This window comes from Rhinoraja longicauda, chromosome 12, assembly GCF_053455715.1.
Source record: "Rhinoraja longicauda isolate Sanriku21f chromosome 12, sRhiLon1.1, whole genome shotgun sequence".
NCBI lineage: Eukaryota > Metazoa > Chordata > Chondrichthyes > Rajiformes > Arhynchobatidae > Rhinoraja > Rhinoraja longicauda.
The window spans coordinates 6397987-6419990 of record NC_135964.1 but is presented as its reverse complement, the minus strand read 5'-3'; the positions used below and the strand labels follow the sequence as shown (position 1 = coordinate 6419990).

General features: G+C 44.2%; 1 protein-coding gene across 14 annotated transcripts in view; it reads left to right on the top strand.

Moving 5' to 3' along the window:
- Positions 1-22004, top strand: part of cnksr2a (connector enhancer of kinase suppressor of Ras 2a) — a 473672-nt gene that overhangs the window by 385820 nt on the left and 65848 nt on the right. For all 14 annotated transcript variants that reach the window (XM_078408943.1, XM_078408946.1, XM_078408945.1 and 11 more), the window contains 4 exons: positions 2158-2229; positions 13112-13182; positions 18527-18627; positions 19599-20109. In XM_078408943.1, coding sequence (XP_078265069.1) covers positions 2158-2229; positions 13112-13182; positions 18527-18627; positions 19599-20109 — 755 coding nt within the window. The remainder of the gene's footprint in view (positions 1-2157; positions 2230-13111; positions 13183-18526; positions 18628-19598; positions 20110-22004) is intronic.

The window sequence follows — 22004 nt, the reverse complement described above, 5'->3', positions numbered from 1 at the left end:
TGCCATCCAGTGCAAGAACAATGGGCCATGTTCTGTGGAGCCCAGTAAATGCTGATTATCAGTAACAAATGCTCATCTGCTGTAAAAACGAATGGATTTATGTGCACATATAGGTCATATTATAGACTGGTCAGAAATAATTGTGATTTTAGGCCATTTGGCACATTGTATTGTCATTAGAAAATAAATCTTTACATCTAAGTGTAATATTTAACCACAGATGTTTTTTAAGACAATACAAGACAAAGTGTGCAATGCATTAAAATTTGATATAATCCCATTTTAAGCATTTTGACAGAATAAATGGAGAGTTGGTGTTTCTAGCGTATCTCGAGCCAGGGATCACTGTCTCAAATTACAGCACCAGCCGTTTCAGACTGAGACACAAAATGTCTGGTGGTGAATTTTGGGATTCTCGTCTCAGAGGCTGTGGAGACGCAGTTACAGGGAATATTCAAGGCAGAGCTGGATTGATATTTAGTTATTAAAGGAATCAGGGAATATGCACCTAGCCCACGGAGGTGAAAGATCAGCCATGACCTTCTCGAATAGGGAGTGTGCGATGGGCTGAATGGTTACTTGTACTTCTATTTCATATGTCCCAAAGTAAAATCCACGCAATCCATCTGAACTTTGAAAAATCTTTAACATTTAAACTGATATTTATGTACAATGTGAGCATCACATACCTGTTACATTTAACCAGTTAGATAGTGATTTTTGCGCAATTTGATGACTCATGCCTTGAATTAGGTCACAGGGCCAAACTTCAACTCTATGTAAACTGCTTATTTCACAAGGTGCTGCCTGCTCCCAACGTGCATGTTTCACAGAACCAGGCAAGAAATAAAGTGAACTGAAGACTTTTTATTGTGAACCAGTTGCAAGGAGGTTCTGACATCAGGGAAACCAGTCTTATGACTGAACTTTTATTAAACCAGGGGCCACAGAGAAGCACCAAAAACAAACTGCTATGTTTCCAAAGCGATGAAATATTAAAACATTCATCAATGTGCTCTAGTTTGCTAAATATTAAAGATTCAATGTCGTATTGAAATAAAATGTGGAATACATGTTCCCAATGTTGGGGGAGTCCAGAACATGTTTCCAATGTTGGGGGTTCCAGAACCAGGGGCCACAGTCTAAGAATAAAGGGGAGGCCATTTAAAACTGAGGTGAGAAGAAACTTTTTCACCCAGAGAGTTGTGAATTTGTGGAATTCTCTGCCGCAGAGGGCAGTGGAGGCCAATTCACTGGATGAATTTAAAAGAGAGTTGGATAGAGCTCTAGGGGCTAGTGGAATCGAGGGATATGGGGAGAAGGCAGGCACGGGTTACTGATTGTGGATGATCAGCCATGATCACAATGACTGGCGGTGCTGGCTCGAAAGGCTTCCTCCTCCACCTATGTTCTATGTTTCTATCCAGACCTTCACTTATTGCTGTTGTTCGGCTCAATTTCCTGTCACCTGAATAGTCACTGCACTTTATGAATCATTTTGAGATATTTAATTTCTTTTGGTCTCATGAAGCAATTTTTTAATAGGTTCGGGCTCTTCTTCCAAAAAAGGAATAAAATAAATTGAAATGCCTGATATTCGTATTTATGATTTTGTTTATGCCATCAGACCAGTTTGATGCTGAATGAAGCACAACAGCCCGATGTGTATTATAGGGATGGGTAGTACATTCAACCAATTCCACAAAGACGATGCTTAATGTACACAGCATCACAGGCTGTCTGAGAGTGGAATCAGGATTGCAGATGCAATTGCATCCTCTCCAATGTGCCTCACGAAACAAAAATGGAAAGCAACAAGTTGCTGAAAGGAGTTGAAATACTGCTTCCATTGGTATTCACTTTATGCTCCATCCTTAGCCCTGGGGGACAAAATATGATTTTAGAACCGATAAAGTTTATTAACTTAAAATGTTAACTCCATTTCTCTCCTCAAAGTTGCATCTTGGCTTGCCAACACTTGTTGATTTTCTTTCAAAAAATACCGACCAGACAGAAACATTTTGGTATTAATCTTTCGTGAGTCCTTTTTAGCAATTGAGTGTATTCAAGTATTTTTATACAGAAATAATGTATGAGAGCTTGTGGAATTAATTGTGTGCCTCTCTCTCTCTCTCTCTCTCTCTTTCTCCTTAACAGCGCATTCAAAGCATGCCATCCCAAGATTAAAAGCTTTTACTTCGCAGCAGATAACATGGATGACATGAACAGGTATGTCCAATAACGAGCTATGTAATTCAGCACACATTGCCATACTGAACCTTCTGTCTTGGGCTTCCTCCGTTCCCCGAGCGAGGCCACACACAAACCAGAGGAACGGCACCTCATATTCCTCGGGTAGCTTACAACCCAACTGTATGAACATTGAATCCTCCCATTTTAGTCAACCTCAATCCCTCCCCCCTTTCTCTTTCTTCCCCAAACTGCCCCTTCCTCTCCTCCCACCCTCCCCCTCCCCCTCCCACCCCCCCCTGGGCCCAACAGGGACTTGCATCTATTTATCTCCCACCCCTATATTCCTTCAACTCACTTCACAATTTGCATCTTCAGTGCGTCTCCCACACCTTCTGCTTGAATCTCAGGCCTTTCTTCCCACTATCTGCCTCTGAACCCCACCGTGCCCGTTGTCCACATTACCTGCCACGCCTTGTCCTGCCTCTACTCTCTTTCAGCTTTCTCTCCCCCCACCCCCACAATCTGTCTGAAGAAAGTTCTTGGCCCATAACCTCACCTAGCTATGTTCTCCAGAAATGCTGCCTGACCCGCTTGGTTACTCCAGCACTTTGGTTCCTTTTGTGCAAAGCAGCATCTGCAGTCCCTTGTTTCTACTTAGAAACCGTTGTGGTGCAGGCTTATCGATGAAACTTTAAACCGAGAGCCTTTGCCAAAAGACCCTGTAACATCGTTCATGTAAGAGAAGGAAAAATCTCCCATGACCCAGCCAACCCTTCATCCTTCATCCACCCTTCACGCTCCATTAATCGGTCCATATGTTTCCAGCATCAGAACTGGCGGCACGTTTCAAATGAACTATCTGTGTCTTCAACGTGTTTTCGGAGTTCCTGAGGTGGTAAATATAATTTGCCACGAGGTACAAGCTCTGATGTATTTTCTCATCAAATGCAAATCAGGAAATTCAGAGCTCACCTCCCCAGTTTAAAGGTGAGCTGTATCTCCACATTAATTAATTTTGTATAGAGTAACATACTGAAGGGAGTTTCCGTAGTGAAGGGTTTATCCACAGGTTTAAAAAAACATAAAGTTAGTGACAGACAAAGTTTTGACAAAATGAGAGAATTGACATTAATGTAACCAGCACGGTGGCTCAGCGGTAGAGTTGCTGCTTTACAGTGAATGCAGCGCCGGAGACCCTGGTTCGATCCCAACTACGGGTGCCGTCTGTACGGAGTTTGTACGTTCTCTCCATGACCTGCGTGGGTTTTCTCCAAGATCTTAGGTTTCCTCCCACCCTCCAAAGACATACATGTATGTAGGTTAATTGGATTGGTAAGTGTAAAAATTGTCCTGAGGTGTGTCAAATAGTGTTAACGTGCAGGGGATCGCTGGTCGGCGCGGACCCGGTGGGCCGAAGGGCCTGTTTCCGAGCTGTATCGCTAAAATGGACAGGAAAAATGTGGAGGCTTTGGATAAGGTGCAGAGGTATGTACCAGTGGGTAAAACCTATTGGGAACAGTTGGACAGGCTTAGATTGTTTTCTCTGGAATGCCAGTGCTTGCAGGTAGACCTGATAGAAGTATAGAAAATTAAGAGAGGTATAGATAGGATAAACAGTTAGAACCTTTCTTTCATGAAGGAATATCAAAGACTAGAGGGCATACATAGCTTTGAGGTTAGAGGGGCAAAGTTTAAAGGAAATATTTGCAGAGGAAAGTTTTTTTCACAGAGGGTGTTGAATGCCTAGAGTGGTGGTTGAGACAAATATGACAGTGGCATTTAAGAAACGTTTGGATAGGCACGGGGAGATGCAAGGAATGGAGGGAAATAGATCATGTGCAGGCAGATAAGAGTTAGTCTTGGCATCATGTTTGGCACAGACATTGAGGCCTGTTCTTGTGCTGTACTGTTCTATGTTTTAAGACATTGTCCTCAAGGGAGTCATTTATTTTTCAAGAGTACCAAGTTTGGAGAAGGCAAGCAGTTTAGAAGATTATATTTTGAGGTTTTCGTGCAATTCTTAAATGTAACCATAAGTTTGGGTATGTCAGAGAAAAATAATACCACTATAACAGGGGTAATTTCTGGAAGAGGTGTACATGTCTGAAGAAGGGTCTCGACCCGAAACGTCACCCATTCCTTCTCTCCAGAGATGCTGCCTGACCCGCTGAGTTACTCCAGCATTTTGTGTCTACCTTCGATTTAAACCAGCATCTGCAGTTTTTTCTCCTGCACATGTCTGTCCTAAATTAATTGAAAGGCAATGCTGCCAACAATCTACATCGAAGGATTAATTATTCAGACTGTGACAATTTCAGTTTTACCCTGTTATAATCTTACATAGTATGAAATCCATACTCAAATGATAGAGGCAAACCTTTAACTTATTTCTGGGGCTTTTTTAAAATCACATTAAATGCGATTTCTTGCAACCTGATTAGTGCTCAAATGCCATTTTGAGATTATACTTTTCATGACAAAAATTCTACTTTGGTCAGATAATATTTCAGGGTTCACATTGAGTTTTTGTTCAAGACTTGTTTTATTTCTCCAGTTCGATCATCAAAGCATTTTAAGCAGAAACTTGGAAAAGTGCCAAGAGGGGCAGTTTTGCTGAAAAACTCATAATTCTCACACAAATGCCTTTATATGGAGCTTAGTGGTGTGAAGTGGCTTGTTAATAATGAAATATTCACGACTTTGGAGAATGTGCAGTGGTATCTTTTTATGTAAGAGATGATAATGAAAATACTGGGTGTGACTAGACATGTATTGCATTGTGTAGACACAAAATGCTGGTACAAATCGTAGCTATCACAACATGCTGGAGTAACTCAGCAGGTCAGGCAGCATCTCGGGAGAGAAGGAATGGGTGACGTTTCGGGTTGAAACCCTCCTCGACCCGAAACATCACCCATTCCTTCTCTCCTGAGATGCTGCCTGACCCGCTGAGTGACTCCAGCATTTTGTGTCTACATTCGATTTAAACCAGCATCTGCAGTTTTCCTAAGTATTTCATTGTTGTCCATTGGAAATAATCACTTGAAAAACTGTAATCTTATTACAAATACAAAATGAAATAATGTGATTGAATCTTTTGATTTGTCTCCATTCTGTGAGAATAATCTGAGACATGCATCTTTCTGCCATTTTGCTTTATACGGATTCACTTCAGAATTATGGGGCTATTTTTAGAATTTGCTTGTCCCTTTGCACAAGAAGAATCAATGCAGCTAAATGTAGATTATGGCTGATTTTAGTTGTATGTGGAAATTTGAGTGTCGTCTCCTTGTTCTTCAATGGCCATTGTAAGAACAGCAGAAGTAAAGAATTTATGTTGCTTATTCAATACAGTACCATTAATAAGTAAGTGAATCCAGCCATATCCGGAGAACTATACAAACATAATATCTTGCTCACTTTATGGGGAATCAAATGAGTTTCTTTGTCAATAAGATTGAAACCATCAATCAACTGCCTCGACTTTTTCCCTGGCTGATCAGGTCGTTCGCTGATTCTTTTTCCTCCAGTCATCTGTCATGTGCACGCCAAACTCATTTTATCTGAAACCTTCCTCCTCCGCCTCCCTCAACTCTTTTCTCATTAATCTGCTGCCTGCCTATCTACACTGATCACAGCTGCCTGGGGTTGAGAGGGAAAGATAGATCAGCCATGACTGAATAGCGGAGCAGATTTGATGGGCCGAATGGCCTAATTCTGCTCTGATCACATATGAACATCCCTTCCTGCCCCCCCCCCCCACCCTCATCCTTCAATTCTGCTAAAAATAAAAACTCTTCTCAAACAAATGAACATTTGGCCATGCCATTCGGACAAATTACAGCCCTGTCTACAACCGCTTTTCTTCTGAAGTTGAAGAAGTTGCTGTTACTTCCACAAGTGCACATCCTTCTCGACCTGCCCTGTTTAAATCCAAGTTCCCTTCATCCCAGATGTGATTTGTTTTCATATATTTCATTGCAACGTAGAAGGAGGCAGTGTAGCTCTCGAAACAATCCCGTGAATGGCATCCCTACACCCGTCTCCTGTCTGCCAACTTCACCCTAACGTTCCCTTGTGTCCACCTACACTGGAGATAATCAACCTACAAACCTGCAGGAGCAAAACACGCAAACTCTACACAGACAGCACCGGAGTTCAGGATTGAAACTCATGGAACTGTGAGTCATCACAGTGGGGGCGGCACGGTGGCGCAGCGGTAGAGTTGCTGCCTTACAGCGAATGCAGCGCCGGAGACTCAGGTTCGATCCTGACTGCGGGCGCTGTACTGTACGGAGTTTGTACGTTCTCCCCGTGACCTGCGTGGGTTTTCTCCGAGATCTTCGGTTTCCTCCCACACTCCAAAGATGTACAGGTTTGTAGGTTAATTGGCTGGGCAAAATGTAAAAATTGTCCCTAGTGGGTGTAGGATAGTGTTAATGTGCGGGGATCGATGGGTGGCGCGGACCTGGTGGGCCGAAGGGCCTGTTTCCGCGTTGTATCTCTAAAAAAAAAAATTTTTAAATCAGCACTATCTGGTGCGGCCATGGACTGTCCCTAAGGCAAAGGTAGTCTGCCCCCCATTTATTTGTCTTAACCAATCTGCACCTTAAAATGTGTCTTGCTCTGGTGTAGAGTGGAGAATATTTTGGTTGTCCTACCCACAATGTTTAATTTGTGCCCATATGATTGCATATGATAGGCAAAAGACAAAAAGGTGAATGTGTGCAAAAAGCAGGCAATGTTGCACGGCCCCAATACTCCTTTCTTGTGGGGGTGAGTGTTGAATAATAATGCCCAGATATAGACAACGTTGAGGGGGTAACCTCATTGAAACATACTAAATAGTGAAAGGCTTGGATAGAGTGGATGTGGAGAGGATGTTTCCACTAGTGGGAGAGTCTAGGACTGGAGGTCAGAGAAACATAGAAACATAGAAAATAGGTACAGGAGTAGGCCATTCGGCCCTTCGAGCCTGCACCGCCATTCAATATGATCATGGCTGATCATCCAACTCAGTATCCTGTACCTGCCTTCTCTCCATACCCCCTGATCCCTTTAGCCACAAGGGCCACATCTAACTCCGTCTTAAATATAGCCAATGAACTGGCCTCAACTACCTTCTGTGGCAGAGAATTCCACAGATTCACCACTCTCTGTGTGAAAAAAATCTTTCTCATCTCGGTCCTAAAAGACTTCCCCCTTATCCTTAAACTGTGACCCCTTGTTCTGGACTTCCCCAACGTCGGGAACAATCTTCCTGCATCTAGCCTGTCCAACCCCTTAAGAATTTTGTAAGTTTCTATAAGATCCCCCCTCAATCTTCTAAATTCCAGCGAGAACATGGACAGGTGACGTTTCAGGTCAGCACTCTTCTTGAGATGTCCCCTCTCCGTGTTCTCCAGAGATGCTGCCTGACCTACTCAGTAAATGCCACTGATGTTTGTCAGTTTGGTGTGCAAATAGATGACTGAATAGCATGTATTAACCAAGTTGGTTAATCAGTATCCTGTACCTGCCTTCTCTCCATACCCCCTGATCCCTTTAGCCACAAGGGCCACATCTAACTCCCTCTTAAATATAGCCAATGAACTGGCCTCAACTACCTTCTGTGGCAGAGAATTCCACAGATTCACCACTCTCTGTGTGAAAAAAATCTTTCTCATCTCGGTCCTAAAAGACTTCCCCCTTATCCTTAAACTGTGACCCCTTGTTCATAGCCTCAGCATTAAAGGACGTTCTTTTAGGAAGGAGATAAGGAGGAAATTCTGCAGTCTGAGGGTGGTGAATCTGTGGAATTCTTTGCCACAGAAGGTTGTGGAGGCAAAGTTACTGGGTATATTTAAGGCAGAGATAGATAGATTCTTGATGAGTATGGGTGACAGGGGAGAAGGCAGGAGAATGGGGTTCGGAGGGAGAGATAGTTCAGCCATGATTGAATGGCGGAGTAGACTTGATGGGCCGAATGGCCTAATTCTACTCCTATCACTTGTGACCTTATGAGCATTTCAAGAGGTGATTTGTTCCTACAAGCCAAGCAAGGAAAGGAAAGAAAAATGGACGTATTTTGCCCGGCTGAAAGCATGCAGAGCAAAATAGAGCCAGTAAATGACAAACTACTGTAGAATGACAACTGTTGGGAAGCAGAAGCAAAATACTTACATTCATCAGTGTTAGGAGAGTGTCAAAGCCGTTATGTGGCTGTGTAGATTTCATAATATACCCATTGCATATCTTCCCAGGAGCACTGTAAGATTCTAATAAAGAGAAATAAATTCAGTCAACCAATCCAGGGGAAAATACACTAAAAATTAAACTGCCTTGCATTTGACACAAAATAGCTGGATTTAATCTCCAAGAAGTGGCTCGTAGTCACAAATCTCAAGGCATTTCTCTAATCTAAGGTAACTAACTGATCCTAAAATGTCAGATGAAAGGCTACTATAAAACTATCATTCATCAGTGGACTCAACTGATCGTTTCAAGCCATGGGATTGAATTGCAGCAGCTAACATCGTCTGTGAAAATGTTATTTCATGTGATCTTGTTAATGTGAACGATTCAAAAAGATACTTTGCTCTACTGGTTATGTGCAATCATGGTCATGTCAAATGCTGTGGGAGGTTTAATGAGCAATCATTCATTTATTATTTGATTGAGCCGAGCAGGATGAAAGTCAAAAACACCTGCAGATGCTGAAAATATGAGACAAAAGCAAAGAATTAGGAGAACACCTAGCAGGTTCGGCAGCATCTGTGGAAAGGGCATGAAGAGTTCATGTTGCAGACCACAGACCATCTCTAATTCAGACGGCTTAAACTGGCACTGGTTGGCAAGGGCATCGTGGGTCGAGGGGCACATTTGTGTGCAGCGTTGTTCTATACAATGCTGGAGGCACTCAGGAGATCAGGCAACATCTGTTGCATGACCCACGGGAAGTGCAAAATCAATGTTCCAGGTCGACATCCTTCCTCCAGATTGGTAGAGTGGAGCGGAGATAGTCAGAAAAAGAGGTGAAGGGGTGATGGGGAAAGACATAGGGTCTTGACCCAAAAGTTAATTCTCCATTCCCCTCCACACATATTAAATGCTAAAAAATATTTAACAATAAAGTCAACTGTCTTTGAACCTGCCGATGTCTAGTTTCAATGGCTGGCGTGGTGTGGTGTTGGGAGGGAATGTGAAATGATGACACCTATCCTCTTCAGTATGCAGGGAATGCAACAAAACAATTTGGTTTGGGTATAAGCCACATACTTGCACTTCCCTTCCTCTTTTCCAGTTAGTTATCTTGAGGATAGCTAGGACTTTTACATAGAGGAGGTTATACTGATTCAGACTGCTTATTGATGACGAGGAGCATTTCCTATGAAAAGCAGCTTTCTACTCCTTGAAATTGGATCTCGTCAGTCAGCAACTGGAAATCCACATGATCCCCATCTCCCCTCCTTGGAATCACCAAAGCTTCCTTCAAAGGTATCACAGAATGCTGGAGTAACTCAGCGGGTCAGGCAGCATTTCTGGAGAGAAGGAATGGGTGACTTCGGATCGAGACCCTTCTTTAGACTTCTTCAGAAATATCACTTCTGCTCTTAAGCGACTGCAATTACTCCCAAACTTTGAATTGATGCTGGAACCATTATTTCACTCAGTATCTAACCAGGAGTGCAAAGATTTACCCATCCCAAAGCAGCATCATCTTCTGAATTAAAGCCTGGCCACTTAGTTGGCAAAGTACCTATATATTATGTCAAGTCGAGTTAATTGTAAAATGCACAAGCACAGTGAGGTACAGGTTCGATGAAAATCTGGCTTGCAGTATCATCACGGTCTTGAAAGCAGGAACCATCACATTGAAATGACAGCCAAACAGAGACACTAACGGCTCTATTCCCTTAGGAGAATGAGGAAATTTGGCATGTCTCCAATGACTCTTACAAACTCCTCCAGATGCGCCATGAAGGCACACAGTCAGGTCGCATCACAGCTTTGCTTTAGTACAGCTCTGTCCAATACGCACAACATATTGCAGAGAGTTGTGGATGTCGTCCATCACACAGACCAGATGTCCCACAATTGACTCCATCTATACTTCTCGCTGCCGTGAGAAAGCATCTAACATAATCACAGATATGGTTCCGCATGGTGGGCTGCTCTGGAAGGTTAGATCCCATGGAATCCAAGGAGAGATAGCTGAATGGATAGAAAATTAACTTCATGGAAGGAAACAGAGGGTGATGGTGGCAGAATAATATAAGAAAATAACTGTAAATGCTGATACAAATCGAAGGTATTTATTCACAAAATGCTGGAGTAACTCAGCAGGTCAGGCAGCATCTCAGGAGAGAAGGAATGGGCGACGTTTCGGGTCGAGACCCTTCTTCAGGTTGCTTCTCGGACTGGAGGCCAGTGAATAGTGGTGTGCCTCAGGGTTCGGTGCTGGGCCCGTTGCTGTTTGTCATCAACATCAATGATTTGGACGAGAACAAACACGGCAATATTAGCAAGTTTGCAGATGGCACCAAAGTGGGCGGTATTGTAAATAGTGAAGATGGTTGTCAAAAATTGCAGCAGGATTGGTTGGGTAGGTGGGCTTAGGAATGTTTGATGGAATTTAACACAGAGAAATGTAAGGTGTTACATTTTGGGAAGTGTAACATGGACAGGACCTACACAGTGAATGGTAGGATTCTGGGGAGTGTTGTAAAGCAGAGGGATATTGGAGTGCTGCTACATACTTCCTTGTGCAGGAAAATAACTGCAGATGCTGGCACAAATCGAAGGTATCACAAAATGCTGGAGTAACTCAGCAGGTCAGGCAGCATCTAGGAGTGAGGGAATGGGTGACGTTTCGGGTCAAGACCCTTCCTCAGACTGATGTCATGGGGGCGGGACAAAGAAAGGATATAGGTGGAGACAGGAAGACAGTGGGAGAACTGGGAAGGGGAGGGGGGGGGGAAAGAGAGAGACAGAGGAACGACCTAAAGTTGGGGAAGTCAATGTTCATACCACTGGGCTGCAAGCTTCCCAGGCGAAATATGAGGTGCTGTTCCTCCAATTTCCGGTGAGCCTCACAATGGCACTGGAGGAAGCCCATGACAGAAAGGTCAGACTGGGAGTGGGAGGAGGAGTTGAAGTGCTCAGCCACCGGGAGATCAGGTTGGTTAAGGCGGACTTCGCTCAGTCCTCTTGACCATAAAGATATTCAGCCTTCATCCTGCTGTTGTCTCTGTTGCCCTCTATTTACCAGGTTTTCCAAGCCAGTCAGAAGTAACCCTGGATTACAATTTAAATCTGTGTCAGGCAGCTGTATTTTAAATGGGCAAGCCCTCTCATTGGAAAAAGTTGGCCACTGCCTGTTCTGTCTTGCACTAAACATTATTCCCTCGTCGTGTATCTGTACACTGTGAATGGCTCGATTGTAATCATGTATTGTCTTTCCGCTGACTGATTAGCACGCACCAAAAGCCTTTCACTGTACCTCAGCACACATGACAATAAATTAAAACCGAACTGTCTCAGTAGCTGGAATGAGATTTTTTCGAGCTTTTTGATCTTTACATTTCGCTTACCACCCTCGACCAAACTCTCTCTAAAGTTACAATGACCCAGTTACTCCATGTATCGTTTAGCATTGACGGGGACATTGGGTTGTCATTGAGTAGGTTGGATCATCCAACCTTGACTGCAAGCCTTTCTAATAACTGGTGATAAATCTCGCAAAGAAGTACAAACTGTCCAAATTCAATGCACGTTGTTTCCTTTCTTTCTATGTAATATTTGTCCTGGCACATTGTGTCAAGCCCCCTCATCAGCCATGGTCTTTTAGTGTTTGCTAAGTAATATTAGCAACGTTTGGATGACAGTATAACATTTCATGGGGTACATTGCCATGATAGACATGAAGCATATCGGATAAGAAAATAACTGCAGATGCTGGTACAAATCGAAGGTATTTATTCACAAAGTGCTGGAGTAACTCAACAGGTTAGGCAGCATCTCGGGAGAGAAGGAATGGGTGACGCTTCGGGACGAGACCCTTCTTCAGACATCTGAAGAAGGGTCTCGACCCGAAACGTCACCCATTCCTTCTCTCCCGAGATGCTGCCTGACCTGCTGAGTTACTCCAGCACTTTGTGAATGAAGGATATAGGTCCTTGCAGGAAAGTGGCCCTGAGATGACTGAATTATACTTTATTAGGTAAACGAATAACCATGATATCATTGAATGGCAGAGCAGGCTCGTAGGGCTGAACAGCCTACCCCTGTTTCTTTCCCTTACATATCATATCATATCATATCATATCATATATATACAGCCGGAAACAGGCCTTTTTCGGCCCACCGAGTCCGCGCCGCCCAGCGATCCCCGCACACTAACACTATCCTACACCCACTAGGGACAATTTTTACATTTACCCAGCCAATTAACCTACATACCTGTACGTCTTTGGAGTGTGGGAGGAAACCGAAGATCTCGGAGAAAACCCACGCAGGTCACGGGGAGAACGTACAAACTCCTTACAGTGCAGCACCCGTAGTCAGGATCGAACCTGAGTCTCCGGCGCTGCATTCGCTGTAAAGCAGCAACTCTACTGCTGCGCCACCGTGCCGCCCATAGATATGGACTGGCAAATATCTATTAGTACAAACTGTTGATTTAGCTATAGCATTTGACAAATAAAAGCATCTAAAACATCTGTGCTTTATAGATGCAATTATTTTTTTTAAGACACAAAGTATATGATTGTAGCCATTAATTATTTCAATTTGTGAGTATATCCTGAAATCATAGTGGAGATGAGCCAAAATATGTCTTTCTTGTTTCATCTTTGTTTTTGTAAAATTACCACTTCTAAACATCATCTTCAAAGGATTCATTAATCACCTGTCTCCTGCCCGTTTTCCTGATTAACAGGTGGCTGAGCAGACTTGGATTAGCGACAGTGGGATATGCAGAAAAAGAACAACGACTCAGACAAGATCAAGGTATAGTAACCAAAATGCCTGTACATTAATCGTGTGTCATTTAAGAGTGACCTTTTCACCAATAACTTTCGGTGTGATGTTGTGATTGTAATTGTAACTGTTAACTACGACCCTTGCACTCTCTGATCTTTGCTGTCTCCCTATTCAGTAACAATTGTTATGACTGTATGGCAAACCAAATTCCTCGTATGTTGCAAAACATACTTGGCTCATAAATTATGATTATGATTTGATTCAAACATTTTTAAACTATAGTTCCCTATCCCTCCATAAGTATGTCACCTCCTCCAGCTTTAAAAGATTCTATTCCAGGATGGCCATTTGTACATTCCTGGTTCTGGAAAGCTCCGGAATTTCCTTCCTGAAACCTTGGGCCATTGTCCCTTTTGAGACACTTTAATGAAGCTGCCCTCATTCCCCACTCTTTTGATCACCTGCCTTAGTATATCCTCAGGTATGCTGGAGTAACTCAGCAGGTCAGGCAGCATCTCTGGAGAGAAGGAATGGGTGACGTTTCGGGTCGAGACCCTTCTTCAGACTGATGTCGGGGGGCAGGACAAAGAAAGGATATAGGTGGAGACAGGAAGACAGTGGGAGATCTGGGAAGGGGGAGAAAAAGAGAGGGACAGAGGAACTATCTAAAGTTGGAGAAGTCGATGTTCATACCGCTGGGCTGCAAGCTGCCCAAGCGAAATATGAGGTACTGTTCCTCCAATTTCCGGTGGGCCTCACTATGGCACTGGAGGAGGCCCATGACAGAAAGGTCAGACTGGGAGTGGGAGGGGGAGTTGAAGTGCTCAGCCACCGGGAGATCAGGTCGGTTAAGGCAGACTGAGCGAAGGTGTTGAGCGAAACGATTGCCGAGCCTGCTTTCGGTCTCGCCGATGTAAAGAAGTTGACATCTGGAGCAGCGGATACAATAGATGAGGTTGGAGGAGGTGCAGGTGAACCTCTGCCTCACCTGGAATAATATATCCTCATGTAGCTTGGTGTCAAATCAGATAACAGAATACTCCTGTGAAGCATCTTGAGTTGTTTTACCATGTTAACTCTATAAATGCCACGTCATCATAATTGATCATTAGTTGCCTGTATTACTCTTCACCCAACCAGACCTCCAACCCATTGAGAATGAATTTGAGGGGAGCATGTGGTGTCCAGTCCAACCCACGTTTTCCTGCGAGATAGTTTAGATTAAAATTACTATTTTCCACAAAGGTAGCCACTCATAACATTCCCCCCCCCCCCCCCTTCTCTCCCAAAGTAACCTCTCAGAACAACACCACGCTTTCTCCCCAAACCGCCCACCCCCCATTTCCCCTGTGCCCCATCTGGACTCTTACCTATTTCTCCCCTCTACTCACCGCCTCTGAACCCCACCCGACAATTTCTTCCCTCTGGCTTTACAATTCACAACTCTTCGAAGCTGTCTCACACCTTCCTTCCTTGCTTATCTTTGGCCTTTGTTCCAACCATCTCTCCTTTGCCCGTGCTGACCTATTACTTGTCCAGCTTTCTTGTAGCCCCCCTCCCCCCCCCCCCCCCCCCCCCCCATCCCTCAATCAGTCTGTTCGGCTTTACTTTTGTAACCTTGTGGGCACCAGACTCTTGTGTCAAGGGATATGGGGAGAAAGCAGGAACGGGGTACTGATTCTGGATGATCAGCAATGGTCATATTGATTGGCGGTACTGACTCAAAGGGCCGAAGGGCCTACTCCTGCACCTATTTTCTATGTTTCCATGTTACTGTCCAGGTGAGGTCTGCTGGTTGATTTTACCAGGTTGCATGCAAAACAAAGCATTTCACTGTCGATAGACACAAAATGCTGGAGTAACTCAACGGGACAGGCAGCATCTCCAGGTAGAAGGAATGGGTGACGTTTCAGGTCGAGACCCTTCTTCAGGCTGAGACACTCTCAGCTTCTAAAACAGCATCTGCGGTTCCTTCCAAAGCATTTCGCTGTATCCGGAAAAACGAATGTGTCATTGAAGAAGTGTCTCAACCCAAAACGTCCATGTTCTCCAGGGATGTTACCCGACCTGCTGAGTTACTCCAGCACTTTATGTCTTTTTATTTCTTTGTTTCTTCAAAAAGAAAGAGGGAGCCATTTCTATCACATTGTCATGAAACATTTTCTTTTTACAGGGTTAGATAAAATTCAATTGACGCTGTAGATTGTGCCGTTTGTTGCTGCTTATAACTCATGAAAACACTACGACAGTGCATTAAGCTGTTCAACAATTGATTTTCCGCATTTGTCTGGCTGCACACGTTAAGAAAATAAAGTGATGTGCATTCAGAACTATCACTGCATCAAGTTTGGTGCTGTGATTTGGTTTAGCAAAAAATATATACAGTCGATTTGAATGCTTACGTTTACATAGTGTGTTGAGAATTCATTCTTTCTGCCTGTCAGTTTGGTTTTATGGGATGATGTAACAATATTGCGTGTGCTCTCGGCAGAAGAGTGCGAAAATAGTCTAGCCATTCCCGGCCGACTTTGATTTACTGCCACATTGGCATCAGCCAAGTTGAGGTGAATTTAAAAGGAGCATCATTTTGCCACACAGACCTTGCTTTCCTGTGTGCACCTATACATTTGGACTTTTGTATTTGATGTGCAGTTGTGGACCCGACGTTGAAAGAAGGATGAGAGGGGATCTTATCGAAACATATAAGATTATTAAGGGGTTGGACACGCTAGAGGCAGGAAACATGTTCCCAATGTTGGGGGAGTCCAGAACCAGGGGCCACAGTTTAAGAATAAGGGGTAGGCCATATAGAACGGAGATGAGGAAAAACTTTTTCACTCAGAGAGTTGTAAATCTGTGGAATTCTCTGCCTCAGAAGGCAGTGGAGGCCAATTCTCTGAATGCATTCAAGAGAGAGCTGGATAAGCTCTTAAGGATAGCGGAGTCAGGGGGTATGGGGAGAAGGCAGGAACGGGGTACTGATTGAGAATGATCAGCCACGATCACATTGAATGGTGGTGCTGGCTCGAAGGGCCGAATGGCCTCCTCCTGCACCTATTGTCTATTGTCTATTGAAAGGGCTGAGCTTTGCTAGTGGATCGGTAAGTCAGAAGCTCCCAGAGGAAACTCAGATGTCCAAGTTCTACATTTTCAAAACTTCTGCAGACCTTTTTTATAAACTGGACTCCTGCAAATGATTTGCAGGCATGGCTTGTGTTCAGATAGAGAGCACCCAGACTGGGGGCTGGAATTTATCGGGAGGCGGGATAGCATGCATTACCTGCTGGAAGGAGAGTGGAAGGTGGATTTTAACCCTGCTCTCCAGAGGTCATTGAGTGGCTTGGGTCGAGGATACTGCTCTCTGCGAGGGTTGGAACGGAGTGTTCCTGCTCCTCCTGGAACACAAGCAGTGCTAATGTACGTCTACTTTACTCTTGAACCCAACCTTGCTTCCCTTCAGTTTTAGTGTTAATTTTAAAGATACAGTGCGGAAACAGGCCCTTCGGCCCACCGGGTCCGCACCAACCAGCGATCCCCTCACATTAACACTATCCTACACGCACTAGGGACAATTTTTACATTTACCAAGCCAATATACCTACAAACCTGTACGTCTTTGGAGTGCGGGAGGAAACCGAAGAGCTCGGAGAAAACCCACGCAAGTCACGTGGCGGCACGGCGGCGCAGCGGTAGAGTTGCTGCCTTACAGCGAATGCAGCGCCGGAGACTCAGGTTCGATCCTGACTATGGGCGCCGTTCGTATGGAGTTTATACATTCTCCCCGTGACCTGCATGGGTTTTCTCCGAGATCTTCAGTTTCCTCCCACACTCCAAAGACGTGCAGGTATGTAGGTTAATTGACTGGGTAAATGTAAAATTTGTCCCTAGTATGTGTAGGATAGTGTTAATGTGCGGGAATCGCTGGGCGGCACGGACTCGGTGGGCCGAAGGGCCTGTTTCCGCGCTGTATCTCTAAATCTAAATCTAAAAACGCACAAATTCCGTGCGGACAGCACCCATAGTCGGGATCGATCCCAGGTCTCCAGTGCTGTAAGGCAACAACTATACCGCTGTGCCACCATGCCACCCCAGTTTTGGAGATACAGCATGGAAACAGACCATTCGGCCCACTGAGACTACGCCAACCATCGGTCACCCACTCATTCTTGTCCTACATTATCCCACTTTCTCGACACACTGGGGGCAATATACGGAGGGCCATTGAGCTTACAAACCCCCATGTCTCTAGGATGTGGGAGGAAAGCAGAGCATCCAGAGGAAACCAACTCTGTCACAGGTGGAACGTGCAAACTCCACGCAGACCAGGATCGAACCCGGGTCTCTGGGCACTGTGAGGCAGCGGCTCTACCCGCTGCGCCACTGTGCCCCCCTGTTCAACCCCTGGGTCCGCTGAGCCACAGGAAACCCTAGCAGCCAGGGCCAATCCTTGAGAGCAGCCGGACCATGGCATTGAAGCTCGCGTTTCTACCCTATCATTGCTGCGGCCCAGGTTTGATCCTGACAGCCTGGTTAAGTACAGTCTATGTGATGCTTGCAGCTTCTCCCTGTCACAGTGTGACTTTCTCTCCAAAGATGTTGCTTGTAGATTGATTTGCTGCCGTGAATTTCCCCTGGTGGTGGTGAGTGGCCAAAGGTGAGTCGATGGTCATGTGAAAGACAATAAGATCTAGGGGGGGGGCAGAGTGGGAAAGGAGAACGGACTGAGGGGAACTGGCATGGAGCCAGCCACCTAAGCTGTAACAAGCTAGGATAAAGCAAGTTAAATCTGAAACTGCCAATATTAAAATATTAAAATATTAAACTGAAAATATTAAAATGTTGAATAAGGCATTCTGCTTCCTGACCATTATATTTCAGAGAAGGAAGTATTGAATTAGATTTTAGACAGTTTTGAAGATGTCAATTGTCATGGGTTTTAAATTTCTAAGATATTATCTACGCCAAGAAGAAAATCTTGTTTCACACAATGACTGGTAAGGATCTGAATGTTATTTCCAGCAACAGTAAACAATCAAAGGGGAGTTGACGTGCTGTTGGGTATCAATTGCAACGGTGGAGGTAAGTGGAGGAGGATTGAGACTGATTGGATTGCTTGCTGGAAGCCAGCATGAATCTAACGGGCTGAATATTCCCCCTCTGTGTTATTATCTGAGGTCTACTTGTGTACATTGTCATTGCCAACGACACACTCTAGAATGATCGTATTCGTTGGAAACGTGTGTAAAATATTTGAGCTGAGATTAAATCAACTGCATTAGAAAATGTGAAATGTATGGCAAATTGTACTTCTCACTGTACAGCGTTTAATTAGCACAAGCAATCACTAACTCGATTTTTTTAATCATGAAAGATTATTGGAGTGAAAGTGAACAAGACGAGGCGGACACCCCATCAACGCCCAAGCAAGAAAGTCCACCGCCTCCTTACGACACCTACCCTCGACCGCCTTCAGTAAGTCCTTCTCATTTGTAGCTTCATGTTAAAGAGTTAGCAGATTCACTGTGTCGGAAGGAACTGCAGAACCTGGTTTACACCGAAGATAGACACAAAATGCTGGAGTAACTCAGCGAGTCAGGCAGCATCTCTGGAGAGAAGGAATGGGTGACGTTTCGGGTTGAGACCCTTCTTCAGTATTAAAATGATAACATAACGACCAATATGTACAATATACCCCAGCAACGGACTGTTCCAGCTGCTATGGTCAGGAAAACGCCTCCGCTGTCATGCTGTGAAAACGGAGAGGATGAGACGGAGTTTCTTCCCACAGGCCATCAGGACTGTTAACTATTATAACTCCAGGGACTAAATTTTGTCTTCTCTGTACTAACTTTAATTTATATGCTGTAACTGTAATTTTTTTTTTGCACAATCCGCAGGCATTGCCACTTTCATTTCACTGCACATCGTGTATGTGCATGTGACAAATAAACTTGACTTGACTTGACTTGAATAACATAATGACCAATGGGTGACGTTTCGGTCGAGACGCTTCTTCAGTCTGAAGAAGGGTCTCGACCCGAAACGTCACCCATTCCTTCTCTCCAGAGATGCTGCCTGACCTGCTGAGATACTCCAGCTCTTTGCATCTATCTTTGCTTTAACCCAGCATCTGCAGTTCCTACACATATCAGCCAATTAGGACGTGATAATAATCCTTGTTTGTAAGTGGACAAACCTGTAGTATAAGAAAATAACTGCAGATGCTGGTACAAATCGAAGGTATTTATTCACAAAATGCTGGAGTAACTCAGCAGGTCAGGCAGCATCTCGGGAGAGAAGGAATGGGTGACGTTTCGGGTTGAGACCCTTCTTCAGACAAACCTATTGTGAAGTTTGACCTTATTTTCAATGATTTAATCCTGCGTAAATCAAAGTCAATGTTTACGTTTACTGACTGGCCCATTATGTTATCATGTTTTAAGGTGAACTGTGCCAGTCCATATCTCGAGCCTAAACACAACAGACTTTCCTCGACGGAGACGTCTCATTCTCACTCGTCCCATGAGGAGTCCCGGCCGGAGCCTGCAGCAAGCACGGAATCACCTGTCCGTAAACCAGGGGCTTGGGAACGCCGCTCGTGGCAAGACCTAATAGAGACTCCACTCACCAGCTCAGGGCTGCACTATCTCCAGACTCTTCCCCTTGAGGACTCGGTGTTTTGCGAAGCGGGCTTACCAACACCGGAACATCGGAGACTGTCAACCTTACCCGCCCAGCGGTGCCAGATCCAGGATCACTACGGACCATTCCCTTTGGCAGAGGGCGAACGGTGGCCAGGGGCCAACGTTGGAGGGGGTAAACCACGCAGTTTCACACTACCTCGAGATGGTGGACTCAGTCATCTCTGTCAGACCTCAGCAATCTGCCTCCCTGGAGCCCCGGCTGAACTGGTTCGGAAGCAAGAAATCCAAGAGGAAAAGCACGAGGATCAAGGTAAGACCATGCACTATCTTCAACCATTCAAATTCAGTTAGGTATTCATTTTAACACTCGCTGGATTTTAAATTATACTAAGTCCCTATAGGAGTTGAGTGATTCAAACAACTGATTTAGGATTAAATTCAGTCCTCAAGCAGCAAAGATTCTTTTCTGCACATCGCCTGAATTTAATCCTAAATCAGTTGAAATCACTTTGGAATTAGCAGCAATCCCACACATACTTTCTCGATAGTAAACACCTTCTCAGTAAGAGTTACCATTTTAGCAGCTCAGAATCCAGAAAGTTGTTGTGCATTTTCGATGGCGTTGTATTCAGGTGTTTGCCACTAATTGGGGGAAACCAGATCACGGTAAATCCACAAAAATAATTTACGCCAAAACATAGAAGGAAAACTCAATATTTTTAAACAGAGATACTGTTGATGCAAGACTAACGCAAGGATTTGTATCGGTGTCCTTAACTAAAAGTAACAATTTATTTCATCAAAATCCACTTGGTGAGACTGGAGGGGAATTAGGGCATTGATATGTTTGTATAATGTCATTGCCTTGTGTATGCCTCCATCAGTATGATTGGCAAAAGTTGGTCTATGTAAAGAATGCTTGAACCTCCTAATTCCACATCAGCATGTTTCCACTGTGGACACACAAACATCAGGCCTATTGTGCTTAACTGAGTTAAGTAAAGATGTCTTCTGGCCAATAATGAAACCCAATTTCCACAAAATGACTCTGGCTCTCTTAACTCCCAGGTGGAGAGTTATTAACTCTGCCTCAGTTATGGCATAGTTTTCATCTTTTAAGAACAAATTTCATTCCATTGGAAATGTTGACAAGGCTCAATGAAGATTGAAGACCTTGGTTGCTTCCTTGAGCCAAAACGGTCAACACGTATGAGCAGAAGAGGATTAGAGGTTATCAGCTACAAGCAGGGGTTGGATGAACTTGGGTTGTTTTCTTTGGAGCGTATGAAGTCCTGATAGAAATTTATATAATGATGAGAGACCCGGAATGGGTAGAATCTTTTCCACAGGGTGGAAATGTCAAATACTAGAAGGTCGAACTTTAAAGTGAGAGTGGAAAGTTTAAAGGATACAATATGCGTGGGGGTCTTTTTTTTACATAGAAGTGACGGGTGCCTGGAACACACTACCAGGGATAGTGAAGGAATCAAAAGAGGCGTTTAAGAGGCTTTAATTCAGGTATATGGATATGCAAGGAATGGGGGATGTGGATCATATGCATGCAGAAATGATTAATTTAATTTGGCACCCTGTTTTGCACAGATGTTTGGTTTAGTTTAGTTTAGTTAGAGATACAGCGTGGAAACAGGCCCTTTCGGCCCACCGGGTACGCACCGACCAGCGATCCCTGCACATTAACACTATCCTGCACCCTATCTAACTCTTTCTTGAAAACATCCAGTGAATTGGCCTCCACTGCCCTCTGTGACAGAGAATTCCACAGATTCACAACTCTCTGGGTGAAAAAGGTTTTTCCTCATCTCAGTCCTAAATGGACTACCCCTTATTCTTATGCTGTGACCCCTGGTTCGGGAACATTTTTCCTGCATCTAGCCTGTCCAATCCCTTAAGAATTTTATATGTTTCTGAGTCTTAGTCTTTCGTGGAAGGACAGGCATTAATGTGCTATTGTGTCGGTGTGTGTTTGGACCGGAACAAACTGTTGGTGACTTTAGGCCTCGGAAGATGATTCTCCTGACCATTGCCTCTGCAGCACCATTGATCCCCCTTCCTGAAGCAATGACCACATCCTTCATTTTACTGACATTGAGGGAGAGGATGATGTCTTAATGTCATGCTACCAAGTTCATATCTCCTCCCTTTCCTCCGTCTTGTCATTCTTAGAGATGCAGCTCACTATGTCAG